General features: G+C 40.4%; 1 protein-coding gene across 1 annotated transcript in view; it reads left to right on the plus strand.

Moving 5' to 3' along the window:
* Positions 1-24,525, plus strand: part of LOC133535448 (CUGBP Elav-like family member 4) — an 84,804-nt gene that overhangs the window by 40,110 nt on the left and 20,169 nt on the right. Inside the window, exon 8 of the mRNA XM_061875297.1 lies at positions 18,556-18,705. Within this exon, the coding sequence (XP_061731281.1) occupies positions 18,556-18,683 (128 nt within the window). The 3' untranslated portion in view covers positions 18,684-18,705. The remainder of the gene's footprint in view (positions 1-18,555; positions 18,706-24,525) is intronic.

Genomic DNA, 24,525 nt, shown 5'->3' on the forward strand with positions numbered 1-24,525 from the left:
TCACATATTTCCAGTTGTTCAGTGATGAAATGAACTAATTTAACTGTAATTTATTAAACTAATTATAATGCCTTAGTTTTATTGTCATAATATCCAAAGTAAATATCTTTTGAATAATTTGCTCGTCTTAAGATGCAAATTTTGCTTCTTTTGCTACGTCTCAAACTTGCTAAAAGTAAATTCTAGATTATAATTCATGCATCTCTCACCTGGTAGTAGACAACTGTGGCCATGGGCCAGCAGGCTGTTCGACTTTCACGTCCCCCCAGATGGCGAAATAGACCCCAAAAGATACTGTCTGCCGGAACTATTTTTCAACCCTTTGTGAGGACTGTGTTTGAATCTTCATCCGAACGAATTTATGTGAGTGTCCCGTTGGTCGGCATACCAGCGAGAGTGGAAATATTACAGTAAGTTCTTTTTTTATTACGGTTTATTATGGTTAGTTTGTATGTTCAGCACCTATCAATGCTGAGGATGCAATAGTGTCACAATAAATCTGCATTCATCACTTGGCTTCCTCAACTTATTGCTCATCCTCTTAGTGTTTGGGCTCAAAAATATAAAGTCCTAGATCATATTTTATCCAAATGTAATCATTGTTGGCTCTCACAAAGTCCACTTAATTAGCAATGTCGTTGATGTGGAAGGTAATTTTGGGTCCTAGTGCAATGTCATGTAATCGCGTGACTAGTTTCCTCGTTATCTCTCAAAAGGGCTCGGGAATCTCTGTGAGATTGATTTTATTTTGATCATATCTATTTATCAGCAAACTTTGCAAGTCTTGTGTTGTCCTAAATCAGATACATATAAAAATCGCTTCAATATAGACGCAACTTGTTTTCCCACTCTACTGGTACTTTAAGGAGTGGGACTATCCAGGACTAGAGGTAGTGTGATCAAACCACTGCCGAACACCATCTGTGAGGAGATAAAAAAATGGTAAATGGTCTGTTTTTATAACGCTTTGCCATACCTGGAATTGTACTCAAAGTGCTTTACATTACATGTCACATTCACCCATTCACACACTATGGCAGAAACTCCCATGCAAGGCGCTAACCTTGCATGGGAGTGTCTTGCCCAAAGACACAACGGCAATGACTAGAATGGCGGACGCTGTAATTGAACCTGGAACCCTCAAGTTGCTGGCACGGCCGGTCTACTATCTGCTTCACACCTCCTTAAAACCATATCGTATCTTTTGCTTTAGGACAGATCAGGTCTTATGAAGTTTATAGTGCATTTTGAACTAATGCTTAAAGTGAAAATGGAAGCACAATTACAGTAGTTAAAGTTGTATTTTTGCCTTGTCATGCACTTTAAGTGTGAGTAAAGAATGCACTACTGACCTGTTAGGACCTGATTAAGTCCAAAAGAGAAAGAGATGATACATATTCTTCTACTTTCAGATGCAACCTGGTGGTAGTTTGAGTACACTGCAGCTACTCCTAGATAGCCCCACTTCTTGTAGGGGAACTGCACTCTTATCGTCCATAGTCATTATGACAGACAAGAAGACAATTTTTTTTTTTCTCTTTCTAACATATAAAAATTGTCTCCTTCTCGGTGGCTGGCAATACAGTTAATAATATTTTTTAATTGGTTTAAAAATGCATTCAAAAATGGTCAACACAATTTCATTTATGTTCTGTAACCTATATAATAACCAAGCTGTTGTTTGTTGTTATTCTAAGAGCGAACACTGGGGAACTCTTTTTCTATCTTAGTAACACATCATTGTGCTTCGGTATTAGCCGTAAAAGCTAACAAGGGCAAGAGATAAGCCAGCTTCTACAACAACACAAAGTGAAGTGAATTATATTTATATAGCGCTTTACTCTAGTGACTCAAAGCACTTTTACATAGTGAAACCCAATATCTACGTTACATTCAAACCAGCGTGAGTGGCACTGGGAGCAGGTGGGTAAAGTGTGTTGCCCAAGGACATAACGGCAGTGACTAAAATGGCGGAAGCGGTGATCGAACCGGGAACCCTGAAGTTGCTGACACGGCCACTCTACCAACCTAGCTATACTGCCCCAAAACGCGTTTGAGTTTGTAATACACAACACTGTGATACGAAACCATTTTGTACTGACTGAAAAACTTGAACGATCATAACAGTATAATGTTTTGTTTGTACGCACCTGAGCTAGCCAGACAGCGTACGCATTGTAATTGTAATAACACGCATAGCATGCTGCATGTATCATAATCGATATTAAAGTGACTCACTCGATTGACGAGTTTTCGTCTGGTCGAGCTGGCCGGGGACATTTCCTGTTGGGTAAGCAATCCATTTATTTACAATCTCAAAACCGCTTTCATTCCTCTCTCCCAGTTTGTGTCTCCTCCAAGGTCTCACTCTTCCTTTGTGCTGACTTCTATACGCAGCAGTACATTTAGTTTAAAAAAGATAAGGTTGTGAATCCTCATTTGCCCAAAAAGAGTCGTCTTTGTTGTCTGTTACCAAGTCGGCCTTGATTAGAACCCACCCACTGCGTGTTTGATTCCGGAAGTAGGAACACAGGCGCCAAACGTCCGCTGCTATGGAAACAAAAATCACGGAAAAAAATCTGTAAATATTGAACATATTATATATCTGTTACTACATTATATATAGACTTACAGTGTGTATATAACATGTTGTAAGAGGATTTTTAAGTTGTTTTAGAGGGCTTTTAAGGTCACAACAGTGACTCCCATTAGCGTGTTTTTTGTTTTTTTTTATCATCGTAAAAAAAAAGACATGTGTTCTTGTTCCTCATAATGATTGTAAACGACAGGCAACATTCCAAAAAAAAGTGTGGTTCCACTTTAAGACTTCAGTCACATGCAGGATTGTCACAGGAATGAGGCAAACATACGATGTGGGATCTGAACCGAGGATGTCGTGTGGCTTGTGCAGCCCTTTGAGACACTTGTGATTTAGGGCTATATAAATAAACATTGATTGATTGATTGATTGATTGATACAGTGGTACTTAGGCTATGATGTTATAACAGGGTTAATGCTAGCACATGAAAAAGATCTACAACTTACAACATGTTTTGTCTAGTTGGAAGTGGAGTTCTTGTAGGACAAAAAAATAATATTTCTACTGATGGAGAGGAAAGGGGCATGATATTGCTGGGGTTTTTTTTGTAGTTTGGAAGGTGAACATTGATGGAAGATGTGTACTGTTGCTTTTGACTGTCCTGCAACTTAAATACAGCAAGGGACTTTACAGTGGAGCTGCCAATAATTTTGAGTGTGGTCATGTGACTGCCAGGCTTCGTTTGATTTGTGAAATGGAATCAAACATCACTAGTGCTTAGGTTGGGTTGGTGAAAAAGAGGCATGTAACAGGTCCAGACAAAACACACGTACAAAACCCAAAACCAGTAAAAAAAAAAAAAAAAGAACAGAATAAAATGATTTGCATATCCTTTTCAACTTATATTCAATTGAATACACTGCAAAGACAAGATATTTAATGTTCGAACCGAGAAAGTTATTTTTTGGGGCAAATCATCATTTACTTTGATTTTAACGGCAGCAACACATAGCAAAAAAGTTGGCACAGAGGCATTTGTACCACTTTGTTAAATGGCCTTTCCTTTTAACAACACTCAGTAAAAGTTTGGGAACTGAGGAGACCGATTTTTAAAGCTCTTCAGGTGGATTTCTTTCCCATTCTTGCTTGATGTACAGCTGAGGTTGTTTCACAGTCCAGGGTCTCTGGTGTGATATTTTAGGCTTCATATTGCGCCACACATTTTCAATGGGAGACAGGTCTGGACTACAGGCAGGCCAGTCTAGTACCCGCACTCATTTACTACAAAACCACACTGTTATAATACATGCAGAATGTGGCTTGGCTTTGTCTTGCTGAAATAAGCAGGGTCGTCTATGAAAAAGACATTGCTTGGATGGCAACATATGATGGTCCAAAACCTGTATGTACCTTTCAGCATTAATGATGCCTTCACAGATGTGTAAGTTACCCATGCCTTGGGCACTAATACAACTCCATACCATCACAGATGCTGGCTTTTGAACTTTGCACCGATAACAATCCGAATGGTTCTTTTCCTTTTTGTTGCAGAGGACACAACATCCACAATCTCCAAAAACAATTTGAAATGTGGACTCATCAGACCACAAAACACTTTTCCACTTTGCATCAGTCCATCTTAGATGAGCTCAGGCCAAGCGAAGCCGGCAGCGTTTCTGGGTGTTGTAGATAAATGATTTAGGCTTTGCATTGTGGAGTTTTAACTTGCACTTACAGTGGTTTTCTGAAGTTTTCCTGAGCCCATGTAATGATATCCTTCACACACTGATGTCGCTTTTTGATGCAGTAGTGCCTGAGGGATCAAAGGTCACGGGCATTCAATATTCGTTTCAGGCCGTGATTTCTCCAGATTGTCTGAACCTTTTGATGATATTACGGACCGTAGATGGTGAAATCCCTAAATTCCTTGCAATAGCTGGTTGAGAAATGTTGTTATTAAACTGTTCGACACTTTGCTCATGCATTTGTTCACAGTGGTGACCCTCGCCCCATCCTTGTTTGTGAATGACTGAGCATTTCATGGAAGCTGATTTTATACCCCATTATGGCACCCACCTGTTCCCAATTAGCCTGTTCACCTGTGGGATGTGCCAAATAAGTGCTTAATGAGCATTACAAAACTTTGTCTGTCTTTTTTGCCACTGGTGCCAGGTTTTCGAAACATGTTGTAGGCATCAAATTCCAAATGAGCTAATATTTGGAAAAAATAATGTAAGTAAAATTAAGTATCTTGTCTTTGCAGTCCATTCAATTTAATATAGGTTAAAAAGGATTTGAAAATCATTATATTCTGTTTTTTACAATTTACACAACATGCCAACTTCACTGGTTTTGGGTTTTGTAGATAATCATTGGATAAATACTGAACTTTGTCCCGCTCCTATGCATGATGATTGGATATAAAACATTGCCAAAGCATTTTGCATCTTTCCTTCCGTTGTTCGTAGCATGTTTATATCTTTTTTATGTTATTGGAGACTTGCACTCATATTTTGAAGAGTAGCTGAAAAATAGCTTATTGGAGTTGAAAGGCGAGCAGCTACCACTGGTATTCAATGGAAATTATTTTGTACAATAATAACAATTACAAAAATAAAGCAAAACCACATCACAAATATGTTACTACTAATTGCTAATACCACAAACTGGTATTAAATGTATGTACCGTATTTTTCGGATTATAAATTGCTCCGGAGTATACGTCGCACCGGCCGAAAATGCATAGTAAAGAAGGAATAACACAAATATACGTCGCACTGGAGTATAAGTCACATTTTTGGGGGAAATGCATTTGATAAAATCCAACACCAAGAATAGACATTTAAAAGGCAATTTAAAATAAATAAAGAATAGTGAACAACAGGCTGAATAAGTGTACCTTATATGACGCATAAATAACCAACTGAGAAGGTGCCTGGTATGTTAACGTAACATATTATGGTAAGAGTCATTCAAATAACTATAACATATAGAACATGCTATACGTTTACCAAACAACCTGTCACTCCTAATCGATAAATCCCATGAAATCTTCTTCCTCGGTGTCGCTTCTAAACAACTCTGCCAACTCCAAAGGTATGCGCCGCTTCCTCTTGTCGTTTTCTGCTGCATATTTCACTACGTCCAGCTTGTAATCTGCAGTACATGATTTCCTTTTCAGTCCAATTTTTGTTCAGCCCTTCTCAGTTTTTATAAATTACCGCCAACGATGAAATGATCCATTTTAATAGCTATGTCAGTAGCATTTAGCATATAGCAGTTAGAATTCCATTACCCACAATGCACTTCTGTCATGACCCTCCCCCACCAAATTCTTATTGGTTGATGAGTATGTGACTATTGCTGACGTGTGTGTGATGATTGCTGACATTTTCTTTGTCTCTTCCGCGAATGAGACAAATAATATTATTTGATATTGTGTAATCTGCAGTACATGATTTCCTTTTCGGTGCCATTTTTGTTCAGCCCTGCTCAGTTTTTATAAGTTACCGTCAACGATGAAATGATCCATTTTAATAGCTACGTCAGTAGCATATAGCAGTTAGCAATCCATGACCCACAATGCACTTCTGCCATGACCCTCCCCTGCCAAATTCTTATTGGTTGGGTGTGTGTGCGACAATTGCTGACGTGTGTGACGATTGATGACATTTTCTTCGTCTCTTCCGCGAATGAGATAAATAATATTATTTGATATTTTACGGTAATGTGTTAATAATTTCACACATAAGTCGCTCCGGAGTATATGTCGCACCCCCGGTGTATAGTCCGAAAAATATGGTACATTATTTTAGCATTAAAATATATACATGCATCATCAACCGTTGTGCAAATTATACGATGTCTCATCGACCACCCCCGAGCCACGCCCCCCACATGTAGATTTCAAGCTGGCGGAAACCCTGAATGTCTATGCGAATTTTTCAGCTAAAACAAAGTGTTACAGCACAGTGACACTGGAATGCTGCCAAACAAATCCAGTCCGGTTCTGAATCTGATCATAGCACTTCATGTATTTTATGTATTTATTTGAAATGATTAATGCTCAACTGTGTTGACATTCTTTAGAGCAGGGGTGTCAAACTCAAATACAAAGTGGGCCAAAATTTAAAACTGAACAAAGCCGCGGGCCAAGGTTGAACAAATGAACCTTTTAATAAGGACCCAAACAAGTTTTTTGCGTTGAATATTGAACAAGCAAGGCTTTATAGTGACATATAAAATCCAGTTTCAAATAATAATAATTAAAAATATCAATGGCATATTAAACAACATTTTTATACAAATGTAATGCCTATTTTCCTATTTGCAGCCTTCTGAGGTAAATATCAAAATAAACTTTTTCCACAGGCTAATAATAAATTTGAAAATGAAACAACAATGAATGAATCAAACATTCAAGCCTTGAAGTCGTAAGAGAAAGTGCGTGAATAAAACCTTAATTATTGCTCAGTTTGCTACTCTGATTTGCTTGAACACAGAATAGGGAACAAGCAACGCTTATATACAGTAACTTAATAGTGCAAAATCAACTTTCAAAAAACAAACAAAAAAACATCAATGGTATATCAAATACAATTTAAATTTAAAAATGAATGCCTCTTTTCTATTTGCAGCTTTCTGAGGTAAATATCAACATTAACTTATTCCACGGGCTAATACATTTGAAAATAAAACAACAATGAGGTGGGCGGGGTTTGGGTGTACATTGTAGCGCCCCGGAAGAGTTAGGGCTGCAAGGGATCCTGTTGTGTTTATGTTGTGTTACGGTGCAGATGTTCTCCCGAAAGGTGGTTGTCATTCTTGTTTGGTGTGGGTTCACGGTGTGGCGCATATTAGTAAGAGTGTTAAAGTTGTTTATACGGCCACCCTCAGTGTGACCTGTATGGCTGTTGACCAAGTATGCATTGCAATCACTTGTGTGTGTGTGTGTACAAGACACTTACATTATGTGACTTGGAGGAAAAGCGGACGTTACGACAGGTTGTAGGAATTGCTACGATATAGTTGTCTAGATGGAAATCGGGAGAAATTCGGAAGAATGGTTGCCCCGGGAAGTTTTCGGTAGGGGCACTGAACTTAGGGATTCACCCGGGAAAATCGGGAGGGTTGACCAGTATGAGTATTAGCGGTGAATGCGGTGTTACAGTGGCACCACCGCTGTATATTACCGACGGGCCAGCTCTAATGTTAATTTGATTTTGCCTCAAGGGCCAAATGAAATTACACAGCGGGCCAAATTTGGCCCACGGGCCAGAGTTTGACACCCATACTTTAGAGCATCGACTCTAAAGAATTGACTATTTAGCATCCCAATATGCTCCAGCCTTTTTAAAATTCCCCCAAAGAGCCTGCTCTAAATCCGCCCCTAAACTCTCTTGGGAAAAGAGCCAATTAACTATTATTCATAAAGTTTGTGGCGAACTTGCTGTCCTCCAACAAAATCCCGCCTCTGTCCACATTCCAACTTCCTACCACCTACTTTTTGACACGAGGATGTAAATGTGAGGTATGGCGACTCATTAAATCCAGTTGGTGGGATCAGAAGTGTGTTGGGGAGGAAGTACACGGTGGTGGTGGAGGGGGCGAGGGGATCACTGCCAACCGACAGGCCCTTGCCTGCTCCGTTTGTTTAAAGGGTTTGTAAAAGCAGCAGCCTTATCTCATCCGTACTGACAAAAGCCTGCCCTCTACCCCCAAATTAAATTGGACCCGTGGCCGTGTGATGAAATCAGCTGGCAGGCGGAAAATTCGGGCCGTCAATCACAGCGGCGTCTGATAAGAAGAACAGGCGTGGAGTCCCGGTGTGGAAACCTGCGCTCTCATTGCGCCTTGACACCCGGGTGATAACTCAGTGATGCAGGCCCCTACATTCGGCAACCTCTCCCCCCGCTCCTGAGCCCCCACGGATCGGATCTGGTCCCAACCCGATGCCCTTTACTCTGCTCCATGCTTGGTCACAGACGTACAAAATTGAAGGTACATGTTTCAGTCACAGCAATCTAGTAAATACAGGAGCATTGGTATGAACATTCACACTGTAATATGCATAGTAGAAGGCTTAATGTGTAATGTGCATGTACAGTATGTGAGTAACGTGAGCAAAATATGTCCTAACAATTTTTCCTGATTTAGGAGGCGGACATTATATCTTTTTGCAACAGTAAACTATGATGTTTATATTTACAGTGCATCTGGAAAGTCTTCACGCTTCACCCTTTCCACATTTTGTCACGTTATCGCCTTATTCCAAAATGCAATTAAATCATTTTTGTCCTCAAAATTCTACAAACAATACACCTTAATGTGAAAAAGTCTTTGTCCCATCAATACATCCTTTTTCTACGGCTTATTCCCTTTTGGGGGCGCTGGCGCCTATCTCAGCTACAATCGGGCGGAAGGCGGCGTACACCCTAGACAAGTCACCACCTCATCGCAGGGCCAACACAGATAGACAGACAACATTCACACTCACATTCACACACTGGGGCCAATTTAGTGTTGCCAATCAACCTATCCCCAGGTGCATGTCTTTGGAAGTGGGAGGAAGCCGGAGTACCCGGAGGGAACCCACGCATTCACGGGGAGGACATGCAAACTCCACACAGAAAGATCCCGAGCCTGGATTTGAACCCAGGACTGAAGGACCTTCGTATTGTGAGGCAGACGCACTAACCCCTCTCCCACCGTGAAGGGTTAGGGTTTGTTCATTTTTTATCATTTTTCAAACTTTTATTAAAAAAAAACACATTAATTTAAATATTCACAGACTTTGCTTAATACTTTGCTGATGCAACTTTTGCAGTAATTAAAGCCTCAAGCAGGGCTGGGCGATATATCGATATACGCGATATATCGCGGGTTTGTCTCTGTGCGATATAGAAAATGACTATATCGTGATATTCGAGTATAAGTTCTCACGCAGTTGCTTTTAACTTCGGGCAATACACTACAACAGGGGTCACCAACGCGGTGCCCGCGGGCACCAGGTAGCCTGTAAGCACCAGATGAGTAGCCCGCTGGCCTGTTCTAAAAATAGCTCAAATAGCAGCACTTACCAGTGAGCTGCCTCTATTTTTTAAATTGTATTTATTTACAAGCAAGCCAGTCTCGCTTTACTCGACATTTTTAATTCTAAGAAAGACAAAACTCAAATAAAATTTGAAAACCCAAGAAAATATTTGAAAGACTTGGTCTTCACTTGTTTGAATAAATTCATTTATTTTTTTACTTTGCTTCTTATAACTTTCAGAAAGACAATTTTAGAGAAAAAAATACAAGCTTAAAAATTATTTTAGAATTTTTAAACACAAATTCTTTCCTCTTCTTTCCTGACAATTTAAATCAATGTTCAAGTAAATTATTTTTTTTATTGTAAAGAATAATAAATACATTTTAATTTAATTCTTCATTTTAGCTTCTGTTTTTTTGACGAAGAATATTTGTGAAATATTTCTTCAATCTTATCATGATTGAAATTCCCCAAAAATATTCTTGCAAATCTCAAAAATCCGTAGAATCAAATTTAAATCTTATTTCAAAGTCTTTTGAATTTCTTTTAAAATTTTTGTTCTGGAAAATCTAGGAGAAATAATGATTTGTCTTTGTTAGAAATATAGCTTGGTGCAATTTGTTATATATTCTAACAAAGTGCAGATTGGATTTTAACCCATTTAAAACATGTCATCAAAATTCTAAAATTAATCTTAATCAGGAAAAATGACTAATGATGTTCCATAAATTCTTTTTTTAATTTTTTCAAAAAGATTCGAATTAGCTAGTTTTTCTTTTCATTTTTTTCGGTTGAATTTGGAATTTTAAAGAGTCAAAGTTGAAGATAAACTATGTTTCAAAATTAACTTTTCATTTTTTTTGGTGTTTTTTTCCTCTTTTATACTGTTCAGTTTAGTGTTTTTTTCATTTTTCATTCTCTACAAAAAACTTTCCGTAAAAGGAAAAAAAAAATGTACGACGGAATGACAGACAGAAATACCCATTTTTTTACATATATAGATTTATTTATTAAAGGTAAATTGAGCAAATTGTCTATTTCTGGCAATTTATTTAAGTGTGTATCAAACTGGTAGCCCTTCGCATTAATCAGTACCCAAGAAGTAGCTCTTGGTTTCAAAAAGGTTGGTGACCCCTGCACTACAGGCTCTTCCCACTCCTTCTTATGTCTCCTTCTCACAGACAGCAAGCGCACAAACATAAACACGTGACATACTGTCACGTTATACGTCACATACGTATACGCCCTCACGGAGCAGAGAGGCAGCAGACTGGGTAACGTTAGCTGTGATGCTAGCGAAGCCGTGCGAGTGGTAATACGAGAGAAAGAAGGTGCGAATGAAGGAACAGATAATTCCCGAGAAAAACAGCAGGGGGTCCATCATCTGGCGGTAGTTCGGCTTCAAGCGGGAAGATGTCGAATATACAACTTTAATTCGTCAAGTGTGGGGCACAAGCGTTGTTACCAAAAGTAGCATTACTGCTAATATGTAGCATCATTTGAGAAGTCACCTGCTAATAACTTTAATAAATACAGTTTTAGTCAATTGACTTATTTGTGATTTCCTTATCTGCATTAAAGTTTAAAATGAGCATATATTAATGCAGTACGAACAAGAACGTTTTAATGTAGACACATAGAATCATCATCCTGCTGTGATTATATGTATCAAGTAGGGGTGTAACGGTACACAAAAATGTCGGTTTAGTACGTACCTCGGTTTAGAGGTCACGGTTCGCTTCATTTTCAGTACAGTAAGAAAACAACAAAATATAAATTTTTTGGTTATTCATTTACCAAATTTGTAAACAATGGCTGTATCCTTTTAACATTGGGAACACTATAATAATTTTGCCCACGTTAATCAGCAATACACTGCCTCAAGTTGTTGCTCAGATTAAATAAAATGACAAAACTTTTCTATCTTCTACATATAAAAAGTGCAACATTAAACAGTTTCAAGTCAACTCATCATGCTTATTTTATTACAGCATTCGGGAAGTCTGTAGTTAACTTTTTATTATGTTAATGTTATATTTGTATCAATATGTGATAGCAGGGACCCTGCCCTTCAAAACTATGCTGCTACATTACTAATGATTAATGTAACTATAGCTCAAAAAATAGCACAATAGCAATAGGAGAGACTATGCATCCCTGAACACCATGGAGTTCATGTAGGCTTAATGATGCACTTACGTTATTATATACACTATCACAGACAGAAACTTTTCATTTAACATCATTTCCTTTTTTGCTGCTTCAACACAGCTCAATCAACACAGAAAAAGTTAAAGTTAAATAACAGACAGACGGAGCTTTGCTGTCGTAACACATGCGCACACACACACATAAGCTCTGAATACGCACTGCTGATTGGCTCTTATCGCTCTGAATACGCACTGCTGATTGGCTGTTACTGCTTTGCGTGTAACCAACCAGATGGTTGTGTGGGTGGGACAATGCTGGCTGCTGTGTAGGAGACGGACACAGAGGCAGAATGGAGCGGAGCAGCTTGTTAAGACTTTAGCATAGGCGGCTACTTAATATGTTCGTGTGGAAACTCGTTCGGTACACCACCGAACCGAACCGAAACCCTCGTACTGAAACGGTTACACATACCGTTACACCCCCAGTATCAAGTGTTCATTCAAGGCTAAGGCAAAATATCGAGATATATATCGTGTATGGCCTAAAAATATCGAGATATTAAAAAAAGGCCATATCGCCTAGCACTACCTTCAAGTGTTTTTGAATACCATGTCACAAGCTTGGCACACTTGTAATTGGGCAGTTTCGCCCATTCCTCTTCGCAGCACCTCTAAAGCTTTTTCAGATTGAATGGAAATTGCTGGTTTTCATCCATGATGTCGCTGTACATTGCTGTATTAGTCTAATTAGGGTTTGTCTAACATTCCTCTGTAGAGAGGGAGAGAGATCCTTTTAGAAGGACAACCATCTCTACAGTAATCCACCAATCAGGCTTGTATGGTTTAGTGGCCAGACAGAAACCACTTCTTATTAAAATGTTTGCAAAAAGGCACCAGAAAGACTCAGAGGATGGCAAACAAAAGTATCTCGGCTGATGAGACAAACATTTAACTTTTTAACAGGCTTTATGACTGAAGGAAACCAGGCCAATACCAGCATCATGGTGTGGTGGCAGCATCATGCTGTGGGGATGTTTTTCGGTGGCAGGAACTGGGAGACTAGTCAGGATGGAGGGAAAAATTAATGTGGATGAAAACCAGAGCTTTCCATCCAACCTGATGGAGCTTGAAAGGTGCCGCAAAAAGAAATGGGCGAAATGGCCCAAATATGGGTGTGCCAAGATTGTGGCATCCTATTAAAGACTTGCGGTTGTAATTGCAGTCAAAGTTGCATCAACATAGTATTGAGCAAAAGCTGTGAATACTTATGTGCATGTGATTTTTTTTTTTTATAAAACATTTGTAAAAAAAAAAAAATCATATTAATGGGTATTGTCTCTAGACTTGTAGGCACAAACATGATTTTATGATTTTATTCCATTTTGGAATAAAACTAACGTACCAAAATTTGGAAAGAGTGAAGCGCTGTAAATACTTTACGGATGCACAGAGTTTAAATCACATTTATGGCGCCCCCTGTGGGTTATGGTCAAATTACTCCGGAAGACACGCTGGCATACAGGTAGATAAAAACATTCTCATATATTGTGTACACATTAAGACATGCAATATTTACACAGATGCTCTTGTTGGTTCATAAATTTAAAGGGGAACTGCACTTTTTTTTGCAATTTTGTCTATCATTTACAATACTTATGTGAGACAAGTACACATTTTTCTTTTGTATACGTTTTAACTCATAAATACAACACTTCCAAAAGTCAACTAACATTTTGAGGACCAGTCAGACAATTTAGAGTGAAAAGCTAATTTTATTTTCACCCGCATACAAAACATTCTAACTTGAATTGTTTCCCTGGTTTTGAGACTCTCCCGAAGGACAGTCCAGCGAAGACACAACAAACTCCTTTCTTGGCTCTCATGGACACACACCTGTTGTTGTTGACTTTGGACTAGCGACTGCACAATACATCAAGGCCGCGGAACAGAGACACTACGGGCTTACACACACTCACACACACACACTCACACACAAAAATATACGCCACACTTACACACCCCACCCCCCAACCCAACGCCCTCGACGCAAATCCCATAGGGGTGATGAATGGATGGTCACCGCCTGAGAGCTGCGGCCTACCATAATGATCCTGAACTCTCTTCCCTCTGTTGCTAGATATCTCGAAATGTATGTTGTAATATGTATAAGTGCTTTGCTATGGATGTTTTTTCCCCACTCCAGACTGGGCCCCTAGGATCCCAGTCAAGATTGTATTTTTTTACTCATCCTTCCCCAGCTTTTACCTTTTTCCCATCTTTTACGGGGCGCCTTGTGGCGACCCATCAGCGTTCCTGTTGTGTAACCCTGTACAGTTTGTTTTTGTCTAATCTTGAACGGGTTTGTGCTGAAAAAAAAGTTTCCTTGTACTTGTGCAATGACAATCAAGACCTATCTATCTATCTATCTATCTATCTATCTATCTATCCATCTACAATGGAGTCAACGGGTGTTGCTCTAGTAAAGCGCTCTTAAATCAACCAGAGACCTCAATCAAGGTTTTATATACAGTACATGCTGTGTGTAATTTAGTAAACGGCACATTCATAATATACATTTTCATACTGTTTTGTTCATTTTAGATTATACGTTGGCGCATTAATTTCACAAACGCATCACAATGTTCGCTTGTTCCTTCATCAACAACACTACTACTTACGCCAGACTTGGTGAGAGACAACAAACATGATGAAATAATCACTTATACTGTACAATGTCTGCTTTCGCTAGAATACCAGCTGATTGGATGTTCATATATCGCCGTTTAGATCCTCGCAAAGTGTTAAAAAAAAAAAAAAAAAAATGTTGGTGCAAATTTGCGTCTTTTCATACCTTTCTCACCACGTCCAGGCCAAAGCTGTATGTAAAAAGTAGGCCAACTTCTCGGTTTAAAGCCATAATCTTCTGCTATCCAGGTGCGAGGCATGATTTATAATCTAGAATTTACTTTCACCAGCTCAGAGGGGATACATCAGCTCAAAGGCTGATGTCAATACAACAACATAAGCTAGTTACCTCTGTGATCAATACGGTGCTAAGAGTAGGTTGTAGGGTTGCACGGTATACCGGTGTTAGTATAGTACTGCGATACTAATGAATCATATTTGGTACTATACCGCCTCAAAAAAGTAGCGGTCACGTCGTGACATTTTTAGTTTACAAGCACACAGAAAAATGGAGAACGGATGCATTTTTAAAAACTAACGATAAAGTTGAAGTTATAACACTAAAACACCCTCAGGAAGAGGTGCTTAAAGACATGGCTAGCTAGCGAGCCGCTAAAGTCCAGCCCCAGTCGGCAGTGGTTTAGCTACTTCTAAATCACTAATCCTCGCCTCCATGGCGACAAATAAAATAAGTTTCTTACAAGTATCATCCCTGCAGGACGAGGAATAGCTAAACATGCTTCACTACACACTGTAGCTCACCGGCGTTGTGAGCGGTGACGCCAGTGAGATACAGCGTTCCTGAATGTAAACAAAGCCTATTGGTGGATCTATACCGGACATCTACTGTAATGATACCAAGTACAATAGCGTATCTAGTCGATACTGCTATGATTTTACATCGATATATTTTAGCAACACAAAATCTTCTATTGAATATGACCAATGTATGATCCTGTAACGACTTGGTATCAGATCAGGACCCAAATTTGTGGTTTCGTCCAAAACTTACGTATGTAAAGCATCCAAACAACAGAACAATAAGTAATTATTACATTTGAACAGAAGTGTAGATAGAACATTTTAAAAGAGAAAGTAAGCAGATATTAACAGCAATTGAACAAGTTTGCTTACTTAGTACTAAAAGACAAGTTGTTTTGTATGTTCACTATTTTATTTTAGGAACACTTGCAATAAGAAACATGTGTTTGATGTACCGTACAATTTTTTTTTTAAAATAAAGCCAATAAGGCAAATTTTTTTGGTCCCCTTTATTAAGAATAGTATCGAAAAGTACTGAAAAGTGGCTTCATCTGGCCGGGATCTTCAGCTCTCACTGGATCAGTTCCCAGCCGAGTGTGAAGCGACCGGAATGAGAATCAGCACCTCCAAGTCCGAGTCCATGGTTCTCGCCCGGAAAAGGGTGGAGTGCCATCTCCAGGTTGGGGAGGAGACCCTGCCCCAAGTGGAGGAGTTCAAGTACCTAGGAGTCTTGTTCACGATTGGGGGAAGAGTGGATTGTGAGATCGACAGGCGGATCGGTGCGGCGTCTTCAGTAATGCGGACGTTGTATCGATCCGTTGTGGTGAAGAAGGAGCTGAGCCGGAAGGCAAAGCTCTCAATTTACCGGTCGATCTAAGTTCCCATCCTCACCTATGGTCATGAGCTTTGGGTGATGATCGAAAGGATAAGATCACGGGTACAAGCGGCCGAAATGAGTTTCCTCCGCCGGGTGGCGGGGCTCTCCCTTAGAGATAGGGTGAGAAGCTCTGCCATCCGGGAGGAGCTCAACGTAAAGCCGCTGCTCCTTCACATCGAGAGGAGCCAAATGAGGTGGTTCGGGCAACTGGTCAGGATGGCACCCGAACGCCTCCCTAGGGAGGTGTTTAGGGCACGTCCAGCTGGTAGGAGGCCACGGGGAAGACCCAGGACACGTTGGGAAGACTATGTCTCCCGGCTGGCCTGGGAACGCCTCGGGATCCCCCGGGAAGAGCTAAACGAAGTGGCTGGAGATAGGGAAGTCTGGGCTTCCCTGCTTAGGCTGCTGCCCCCGCGACCCGACCTCGGATAAGCGGAAGATGATGGATGGATGGATGGATGGATACCAGTAACAAAAGATTGCTATCAAGAAAACACTAGTAGGTTCTTAACGTTAGCGATATTAACAAAATCGCTAATACTTGATTATAATTCCGGACACGAAATGTAAATTGAATATTGTTGGCTGCTTTTTGGATGTTTTTTTGAGGGTTTTATGGGCGCAGTAGACACCATGACTTACGTTTGTGTCACATTCAAAACGCATTGTGATGCGCGGGGATATCACCTCAGGATGCAGTGGGACCAGACAGGCAGGATTGCAGGTAAGAATCTGATTTATTATACAAAAAATAAAAGAACACTTGTACAAACAGCAAAGTAAAGGCATGCTGGAGCGCACGAAAAGCTAAAGCTAATAGCTAGCACTAGAGTCCAAATAAGTGTCCACAGAAGCGCGTGTCAAGCGCACAGACGCTAAGGCGTAACTTAGCACAGAACAGACAAGGCAGAGAAAACCAAACATGACAGTTGCGCGTAGCAAACCACGAGCCAAGACCAAACTGAGGTAGAAAGCAGTCTTAAATACTAGAGTAAACAATTGCCGTCAGGTGTGGGTCGAAAAACATAGCAGGTGGAACAAATGAGAAACCATGGCAACGAGATAAAACAGGAAGTGCAAAACTCAGAACAGGAAGAATCTAAAATGAATTAAACAAGGACTCAAGTATAGACAAAAGATGTGATCCGGGAATCGGATCACAACAGTTAGCTGACTTTTATTTATGTCTATTTAGGAGTAAGAATGAATTTCAAAAAAACATTTGTACTCGTCTCTCATAATGATTGTGAATTATAGGCAACATTAACAAAAGTGAAGTTCCCCTTTAACGAAAAATAATGCCATTAGCCTACTGGGGTGATCATTTTGCGCTTTCTTCATCCTCCGTTCTCCTGCACTACAACCGCTCAATTCATCATCTTTGGCGCGCAACGTTCTGGCCTTTTGGGGACCACTAGTGGTGGTGGACTTCTGTTCCGTGCAGCGTCTGTTTTCTTTTCTTAATCGATAGCTAGGTAGATCTTTTGTGGCAATAGTGACTCCATAACATGCTAAATTGTTGACTGAGTGATTGCGGGAGTGAGTTTGATTTATTAACAATTGTATTGGTCCACTGTGACCTGTTCGGCAATTTCATTGTGATGTGAGGAGGCATGTGAAGCTTGTGAAACCAGACCAACCCATAAATCACCTGCAGCAATGTAAAATGCAAAGGGTTAAAAATGTGGGAAACATTTCTGGAAATTACCGTATGAGTCTCACCTGGGGTCATGTCAAGATGTTTCGCTTAATAGCAACCATATTTTTCAATTGATTTTGCTCAAATTTCAGACACATGTGCTTGTCTGCCCTTTGAAGATACATACTAAATTCCATGGTGATGCAGCAAAATACCATTGAGTTACAGTGTGTTGTTTTCAAGACTGCAATGAGCCGTATGAGAAATTTTAAGTCAATCCGATTTATGGGGGTCAAACTGTTGGGTTTTAATAACAGTGCCACCCTGTGGTGTATTTGTCAAAAGCATAACAAAGGCCACACAATACAGGTGCATGTTTTGACAAATGATCACCCTTTTGTGTGCAGAGGTTTAGGAAGAGAAGAGTTATTTTACAGTACAAACAAAAAATAAGACAGTACTGTATTAGATCCAAAATAAACTGACCTGTACTGTTTGAGGTCTTAAAACTAAAAATTGATTACCTCACACTAACAGTCTGCACCACATACTGTATGTTCTCTACTTAATCTCGGTAAATGTATTGTACGCTTTTTTTTGTTCTGTTTGGGTTCAGTTTTGAGTTTCTAATAGCCTTATTGGCCTTTGTGCAATTTTATGTAATCTCTTCCTAATTCTGAGATTTTCAATTAATACGGCGAAAAAGAAAACAAAGAGCTATTGTCGTCTCATTGTTGCGAGTTAAAAGGAGTCTCCTTTCAAACGCTGTCTCGTCTGCTCTTCCTCCCGTCTCCCTCCCGTCACTCTTTCTTGTGCTTTTCTCCGCTCTCCCATTCTCTTTTGTCCGCCCATCTGTGTTCTGGTCTCAGGCTTTGTGAGTTTTGATAACCCATCCAGCGCCCAAGCAGCCATCCAGGCCATGAACGGCTTTCAAATAGGCATGAAGAGGCTGAAGGTGCAGCTAAAGCGGCCAAAGGACGCCAACCGACCTTACTGACTGGTCTGCAGTCTGGATGAAGGTATGAGGACACCTCAAGCCCAACACTCCGCCTGTTCTCTTACCTATTCGAAATGGTCAATTTGCTTTGTTGTTGTCGTACAAAAGGCATAAGTTGAGTAACAATACCTTCCCACTTTGTCCCTACGAGGGGCCTGAATGTGTTTTAAAGCTGGGCCAATTTTCATGTTACAATACAGTAACAGCTTTACGAGAGGTTCTGTCACATCGACCCTTATCGAGCCAATTGTCATATCTGCGGGATTTGGTGTTTCCCATTAACGGCTGGATGCTCCAGTGCAAAATTGATGACATCAATACCCAGCTGTGCATAATTACTTGAAGACAGGAGGCAGTACTGGGGATCGAAGAGAATGGTTAGTCTTCAAATTCACAAAAAGCTTCCAAAAGGCTTTAAAGTCTGACTCTAGAAAAACTGAACCATGGCGCCGTGGAACCAGAATGGAATCTTACATAATAGTAAAAATACAAAACCAAAAACTACATTGAATAACAAAAAAGTATAGTAGTTCAGTCAGTAGAGTACCTCAGGAAACAACTATTGGTCTGAGCTCAGACACCTTGTCCAAAATGTACCAACTTACCCTTAATAGACATCTAGTCCTGAATTTTGCGTTTTACCACTAACGATCACACAATCCTGAGCCCAATGTTCATTTCATACCAAATAAACATTTAGTCTAGGCTTGCATCTCGATATGATATGGTCTAAAAGTGTGCACCTTACTCCAGAATTACACCTAGGTCACAGCTTACCTCTAACAAACACCTGGTCCAAAATTACTCACATTACTCCCAATAGAGATTTAGACCCCAATGCCTTGACTTAAGCCCAATAGTCACCTGGTCGGAAATATTGCTACACCTGGAAAAGTCTGCACCTTACCACTGATACACTTGTTCTTAAAGGTTTTGTCTTATCTCTTCCACCTGGTCCAATAAATGCATCTCCATCTCTAAAAGACATTTTGCACCTTACCTCCAATAGACACCTGGTTTTAAACTGTTCGTCTAATACTGAATAAATATTTAAAAAGTGTGCAGCACACCCGCGCCGGCGGACTCTCTAATTTTTTTCGGTCAATGTGTCTGTTTTCACCGCCTGCGGAACGTCATTGACATGCTGTTGCCGCATAGTTACGCAGAGCGTCTGTTTTTGCAAGACACCGCAACAACACCTGTTCAATTTAGCTATAATCTCCTACTGTTGGACAGGAAGTTATGCACAAAAAATAAATAAAGTATCCGGTTTACTTTAAAAATAAAATACTATGTCTTTAAGGCGGATCCTATTTTACACTTTGATAGGTCCTAGTGGGCGGCGACGGACATGAAGTCAACTTGTCACAGGTTTTCAGATCTAATTTCATCTTGTGACAGAAATGAATGAGGATATTCTGATTCTGGAGGTCCAAAAATAAAGAATAATGTACAGGCATATCCCAGGCAGCAAAATAGGGATATGGGGGCTTGTGCCAAATACAGAGACCGATAAACAGAAAACTGATTGTGTGACATGCTCGTCAGGGATGATGTTACTGTTGTACCATTCTCGCTAACACCTGCTGATGGTCACCCAGATAACAATAATACGGGCGTGCCATGAAGCCATTGTCTTTGACATCTTCTATAACATGTACAAACAGCTTGCCAGCACAGTAAAATGTTGTATGTGGCTTCCGCAGATACACGTACACGACTGCAAGGCATAGTTGTTCAACAGCCATACAGGTCACAGTGAAGGTTGTGCTATAAACAACTTTAACACTCTTACTAATATGCGCCACACTGTGAACCCACACCAAACAAGAATGACAAACACATTTCGGGAGAACATCCTCACAGTAACACAACATAAACACAACACAACAAATAACCAGAATATTTTGCATCCATGACTATTCCTGCCTATATTATACACACCTGCGCCCCCCAACCCCACCCACCTCAACCGAGGCACGGAGGATGTTCTCCCGAAATGTGTTCGTCATTCTTGTTTGGTGTGGGTTCACAGTGTGGCGCATATTAGTAAGAGTGTTAAAATTGTTTATATCACAACCTTCAGTGTAACCTGTATGGCTGTTGAACAAGTATGGCTTGCAATCTCTTACGAGTGATAATTGAAGCGGCGGAATGCATGCGTCCGGCCGGCACGCAGATAGCATGGTGTAAAGGCGGGCACAATGACAAGTTGTAGAGAAGGTTAAAAGTAAAGCCATCACGGCTCGCCCTCAATATTGTAGTCCAAGTGAAAATTCGAAAATGCTGGCCCCGGGAGAGGCACAAAAATCCGGAAACCCCCGAAATAACCGGGGGGGTCGGCGATTATGAAGCTGAGCCACATCAGAGTGGCCAAAGAGCCGCGTGCGGCTCCGGAGCCCGGGTTGCCGACCCCTGTCCTAAATTAAAGAGACATGGTCCAAAGTTTTGGCATAACAGCTAATAGACATTTCTTCCAGACCCAAATGACAATTACTCCAAAAGTATGGCCTCAAGTTTAAGAGAGATATGAGACCCTTACCATTGAACACACACCTTGACCTTAATTGACACATGGTCTACAGTTTATTGTTTTTATCTTAAGTTTAGTTAACTAATGCTAATAACTGGACTTTCCACCAGCTCCAAAAAAAGTTGGCATTACATGGTCCAAGAATTCACACCTTAGCTCTGAAAGGCACTTGGTTCAGAATTGTGTACCCTTTGGACATTTGGCCCAAACCTGTGCATCTTAGCCCAAATAGACAATTGGCCTTAAGGTTAAGAGAGAAAATGTGTTTCTTACCCCTAACAAATACCTGATACAAAGCGTCCACAATGTCTTGTTTTTCTTTTATCTTAACTTTAGCTAATTCATCGTCCACTGGAATCCCCAGAAAAAAATGAAAGAAACTTCAATGTTGTTTCACTTTGGTAGAAAGAAAACTTTCGTATGTTAGCTTCCAAGGCCCATTTCATTCTTCTCTGATACTTAATTTTGGGCGGTGAAATTTGAATTCAAATAAGAAAAAAAAGATCAAGCAGTGCAGTCTTCTGCTGAGGAACAGCGACTTGGGAATTGTGTTTCTGTGCTGAAAAAGATAAAACTTAATGCAAAAAAAAAAAGCAGCAGCCTTCACTGTGTGTGGCCGACCTCATCGCAAACAATGCAAGGCAAATCCAATTACTGAAGACAGGAGGGTTTTTTGAAATATGCAGTTCTGCCTTAAGGGTTATCTTTCTGCATTTGGAAAAAAAAAAGTGGGTTTGGAAAAAAAAAACATCAATTCAGCCTTTCAGACTGCAATCACAAAGAGACACAAGAAATGACTTTCTATTGTGGCGTGTTGATAATTACTTGTTGTTTCTGTGAAACATGTCAATTCTCTATTTACGCAATCATTACGGTACGAAGCAATAACCGCATCATTTTGACGAGGCTGCATTGATTTTTGTGACATAGGGACAATCCCCACTATGGCAACCCAGTCACAGTGTGAGGTGGCCTTGCCGTGCTATAGCCGCACCCCCTCGCCCAACGCCAAAGTTGCTGCAGCAGTAAGTTGGAGCCATGGTGTCATTTTGTTTTGGGATGACGTCATGTTGGTGGCGCTGTGACTGCGTTGCATGACGGTGTCGTTTAACTCTACATTGCATTCAGTCCATTGGCAGCTTGTGGAGTGCAGTACAAATGATGACTTTCTTTGGCTGGTACTCTTACTGTAGCTGGTCTGGTGCACTAGAACTGGTAGTGACCTTTCACCCTTTTTGTGCTGCTGTTTGCTGTGCCCGTGTGATGCTTTTACTTTCTCCTGTGGGTATATTTCATGTGAATTAATGTGAGCTCTTATCGCCGTTTTTGTATGAATGTCTTTGCAAAAAGGACCTTTTTCCTCAGGAGCAGCCGTTTAACGGCGAGGCGGGTCGAGATGACCCCGATGTTTGTGCGGCCAATTAAAATCTCCCGACGTTTGGAATGCCGAGAGCAAATGTTGACACTCCACTTCTCCGCGGATTCCATCTGCACAAGATTGTTTTGTTTGCCTAACACGGGAATCACTTCTCATTTATTTATTTATGAGGCTGCAAACCAATTATACCGTGACAGCGGAGCAGCAAGCGACACCGCCCAACCCCAAAAATATCACCGCCATACTGGACACATCTCGTGTTTAACAGGATAAAGTTGTTTGTCATCAGATAATCAATGGAAAAAGGTCCTTTCTTTGCAAGTTTCCAATCTGGCCAGGCCAAGACTCGATAAGACAAAGTCAATTCCGCCAAGTGTGTTCTTTTAAAGGCCAAAAGGCAGGTGACTGCCCCTTCCTTTGTCTCGCCACTGCACCCCATGGGGCTGTCTGGATCGGGCAAGAGCCTTTGTGGTGATGCCCTCTAACTTTCTAAGAGTCTTCTACGGAGTCTACAAAAGGTGGCAGAGTGTGAAATAATTATGTAAAAAAACGGAAGTGCAAAGAATCCAAAGACTTAAGATCGTTACTGTGCGTTAATAAAATACCGAGCACAGAATCCTTGGATTATGAATATGATGTTGGACCAGTGAGACAATGAAGGCCTTCTTTTGTGTCCGATCAATACACGGTCCATATCAGACGAATAATATAGCAAATTCTGAGAGGAATAACAGGTGACTTGTTCCTTACCTTACGCTTACGTATGTGAGTGTCCCCAAGTCCGCTTAAGCATTTTAACACTGGAAATTAATCGATACACAATAAAACCCAAAAATCTGGATAAAATGTTTGTTATTTTGCCGTTTAGAAATGTAAATATCAAGTCGGTAAGTTTCCAGCGTCAATAAATTGCCATGTGCAGGCTTCCATAGTACGCTTGTGCCAGAACTAAGTGAAAAGGGGGTGAGTTCTCATGTCCTTCTTTAAAGGCCTACTGAAATTAGATTTTCTTATTTAAACGGGGATAATAGGTCCATTCTATGTGTCATACTTGATCATTTCGCGATATTGCCATATTTTCGCTGAAAGGATTTAGTAGAGAACATCCACGAAAAAGTTTGCAACTGGAGAAAAGCCCTGCCTCTACCGGAAGTCGCAGACGATGACGTCACATGTTGATGGCTCCTCATATATTCACATTGATTTTAATGGGAGCCTCCAACAAAAACAGCTTTTCAGACCGAGAAAATGACAATTTCCCCGTTAATTTGAGTGAGGATGGAAGATTCGTGTTTGAGGATATTGATAGCGACGGACTAGAAAAAAACAAACAAAAAAAACGCGATTGCAATCTCGTTGCATTGAAACGGATTCATATGTTTTTAGAGACATTTACTAGGATAATTCTGGGAAATCCCTTATCTTTCTATTGTGTTGCTAGTGTTTTAGTGAGTTTAACAGTACCTGATAGTCGGAAGTGTACGTCCGCGGCCGGGTGTTGACGCGCAGTGTCTCAGAGAAGTCGACGGCAGCTGTATGGACGGCACAAGCTCAGCTGATATCCGGTAAGAGGCGACTTTTTAGACACAATTTTCTCACCGAAACCTGCTTGTTGACATGTAGCCATGTTCGCTGTGATCCATACTAAAGTTTCACCTCCGTGAATTTTAAACAAGGAATCACTGTGTGTTTGTGTGGCTAAAGCTTCCCAACTCCGTCTTTCTACTTTGACTTCTCCATTATTAATTGAACAAATTGCAAAAGATTCAGCAACACAGATCTCCAAAATACTGTGTAATTATGCCATTAAAGCAGACGACTTTTTGCTGTGTGTGACGCGTACACGTCGTCATTACGCGAAGTTTTCAGGAAAAAAGTCCCGGGAAATTTAAAATTGCAATTTAGTAAACTAAAAAGGCGGTATTGGCATG

This window comes from Nerophis ophidion, linkage group LG02 (genome assembly GCF_033978795.1).
Source record: "Nerophis ophidion isolate RoL-2023_Sa linkage group LG02, RoL_Noph_v1.0, whole genome shotgun sequence".
Classification (NCBI taxonomy): domain Eukaryota; kingdom Metazoa; phylum Chordata; class Actinopteri; order Syngnathiformes; family Syngnathidae; genus Nerophis; species Nerophis ophidion.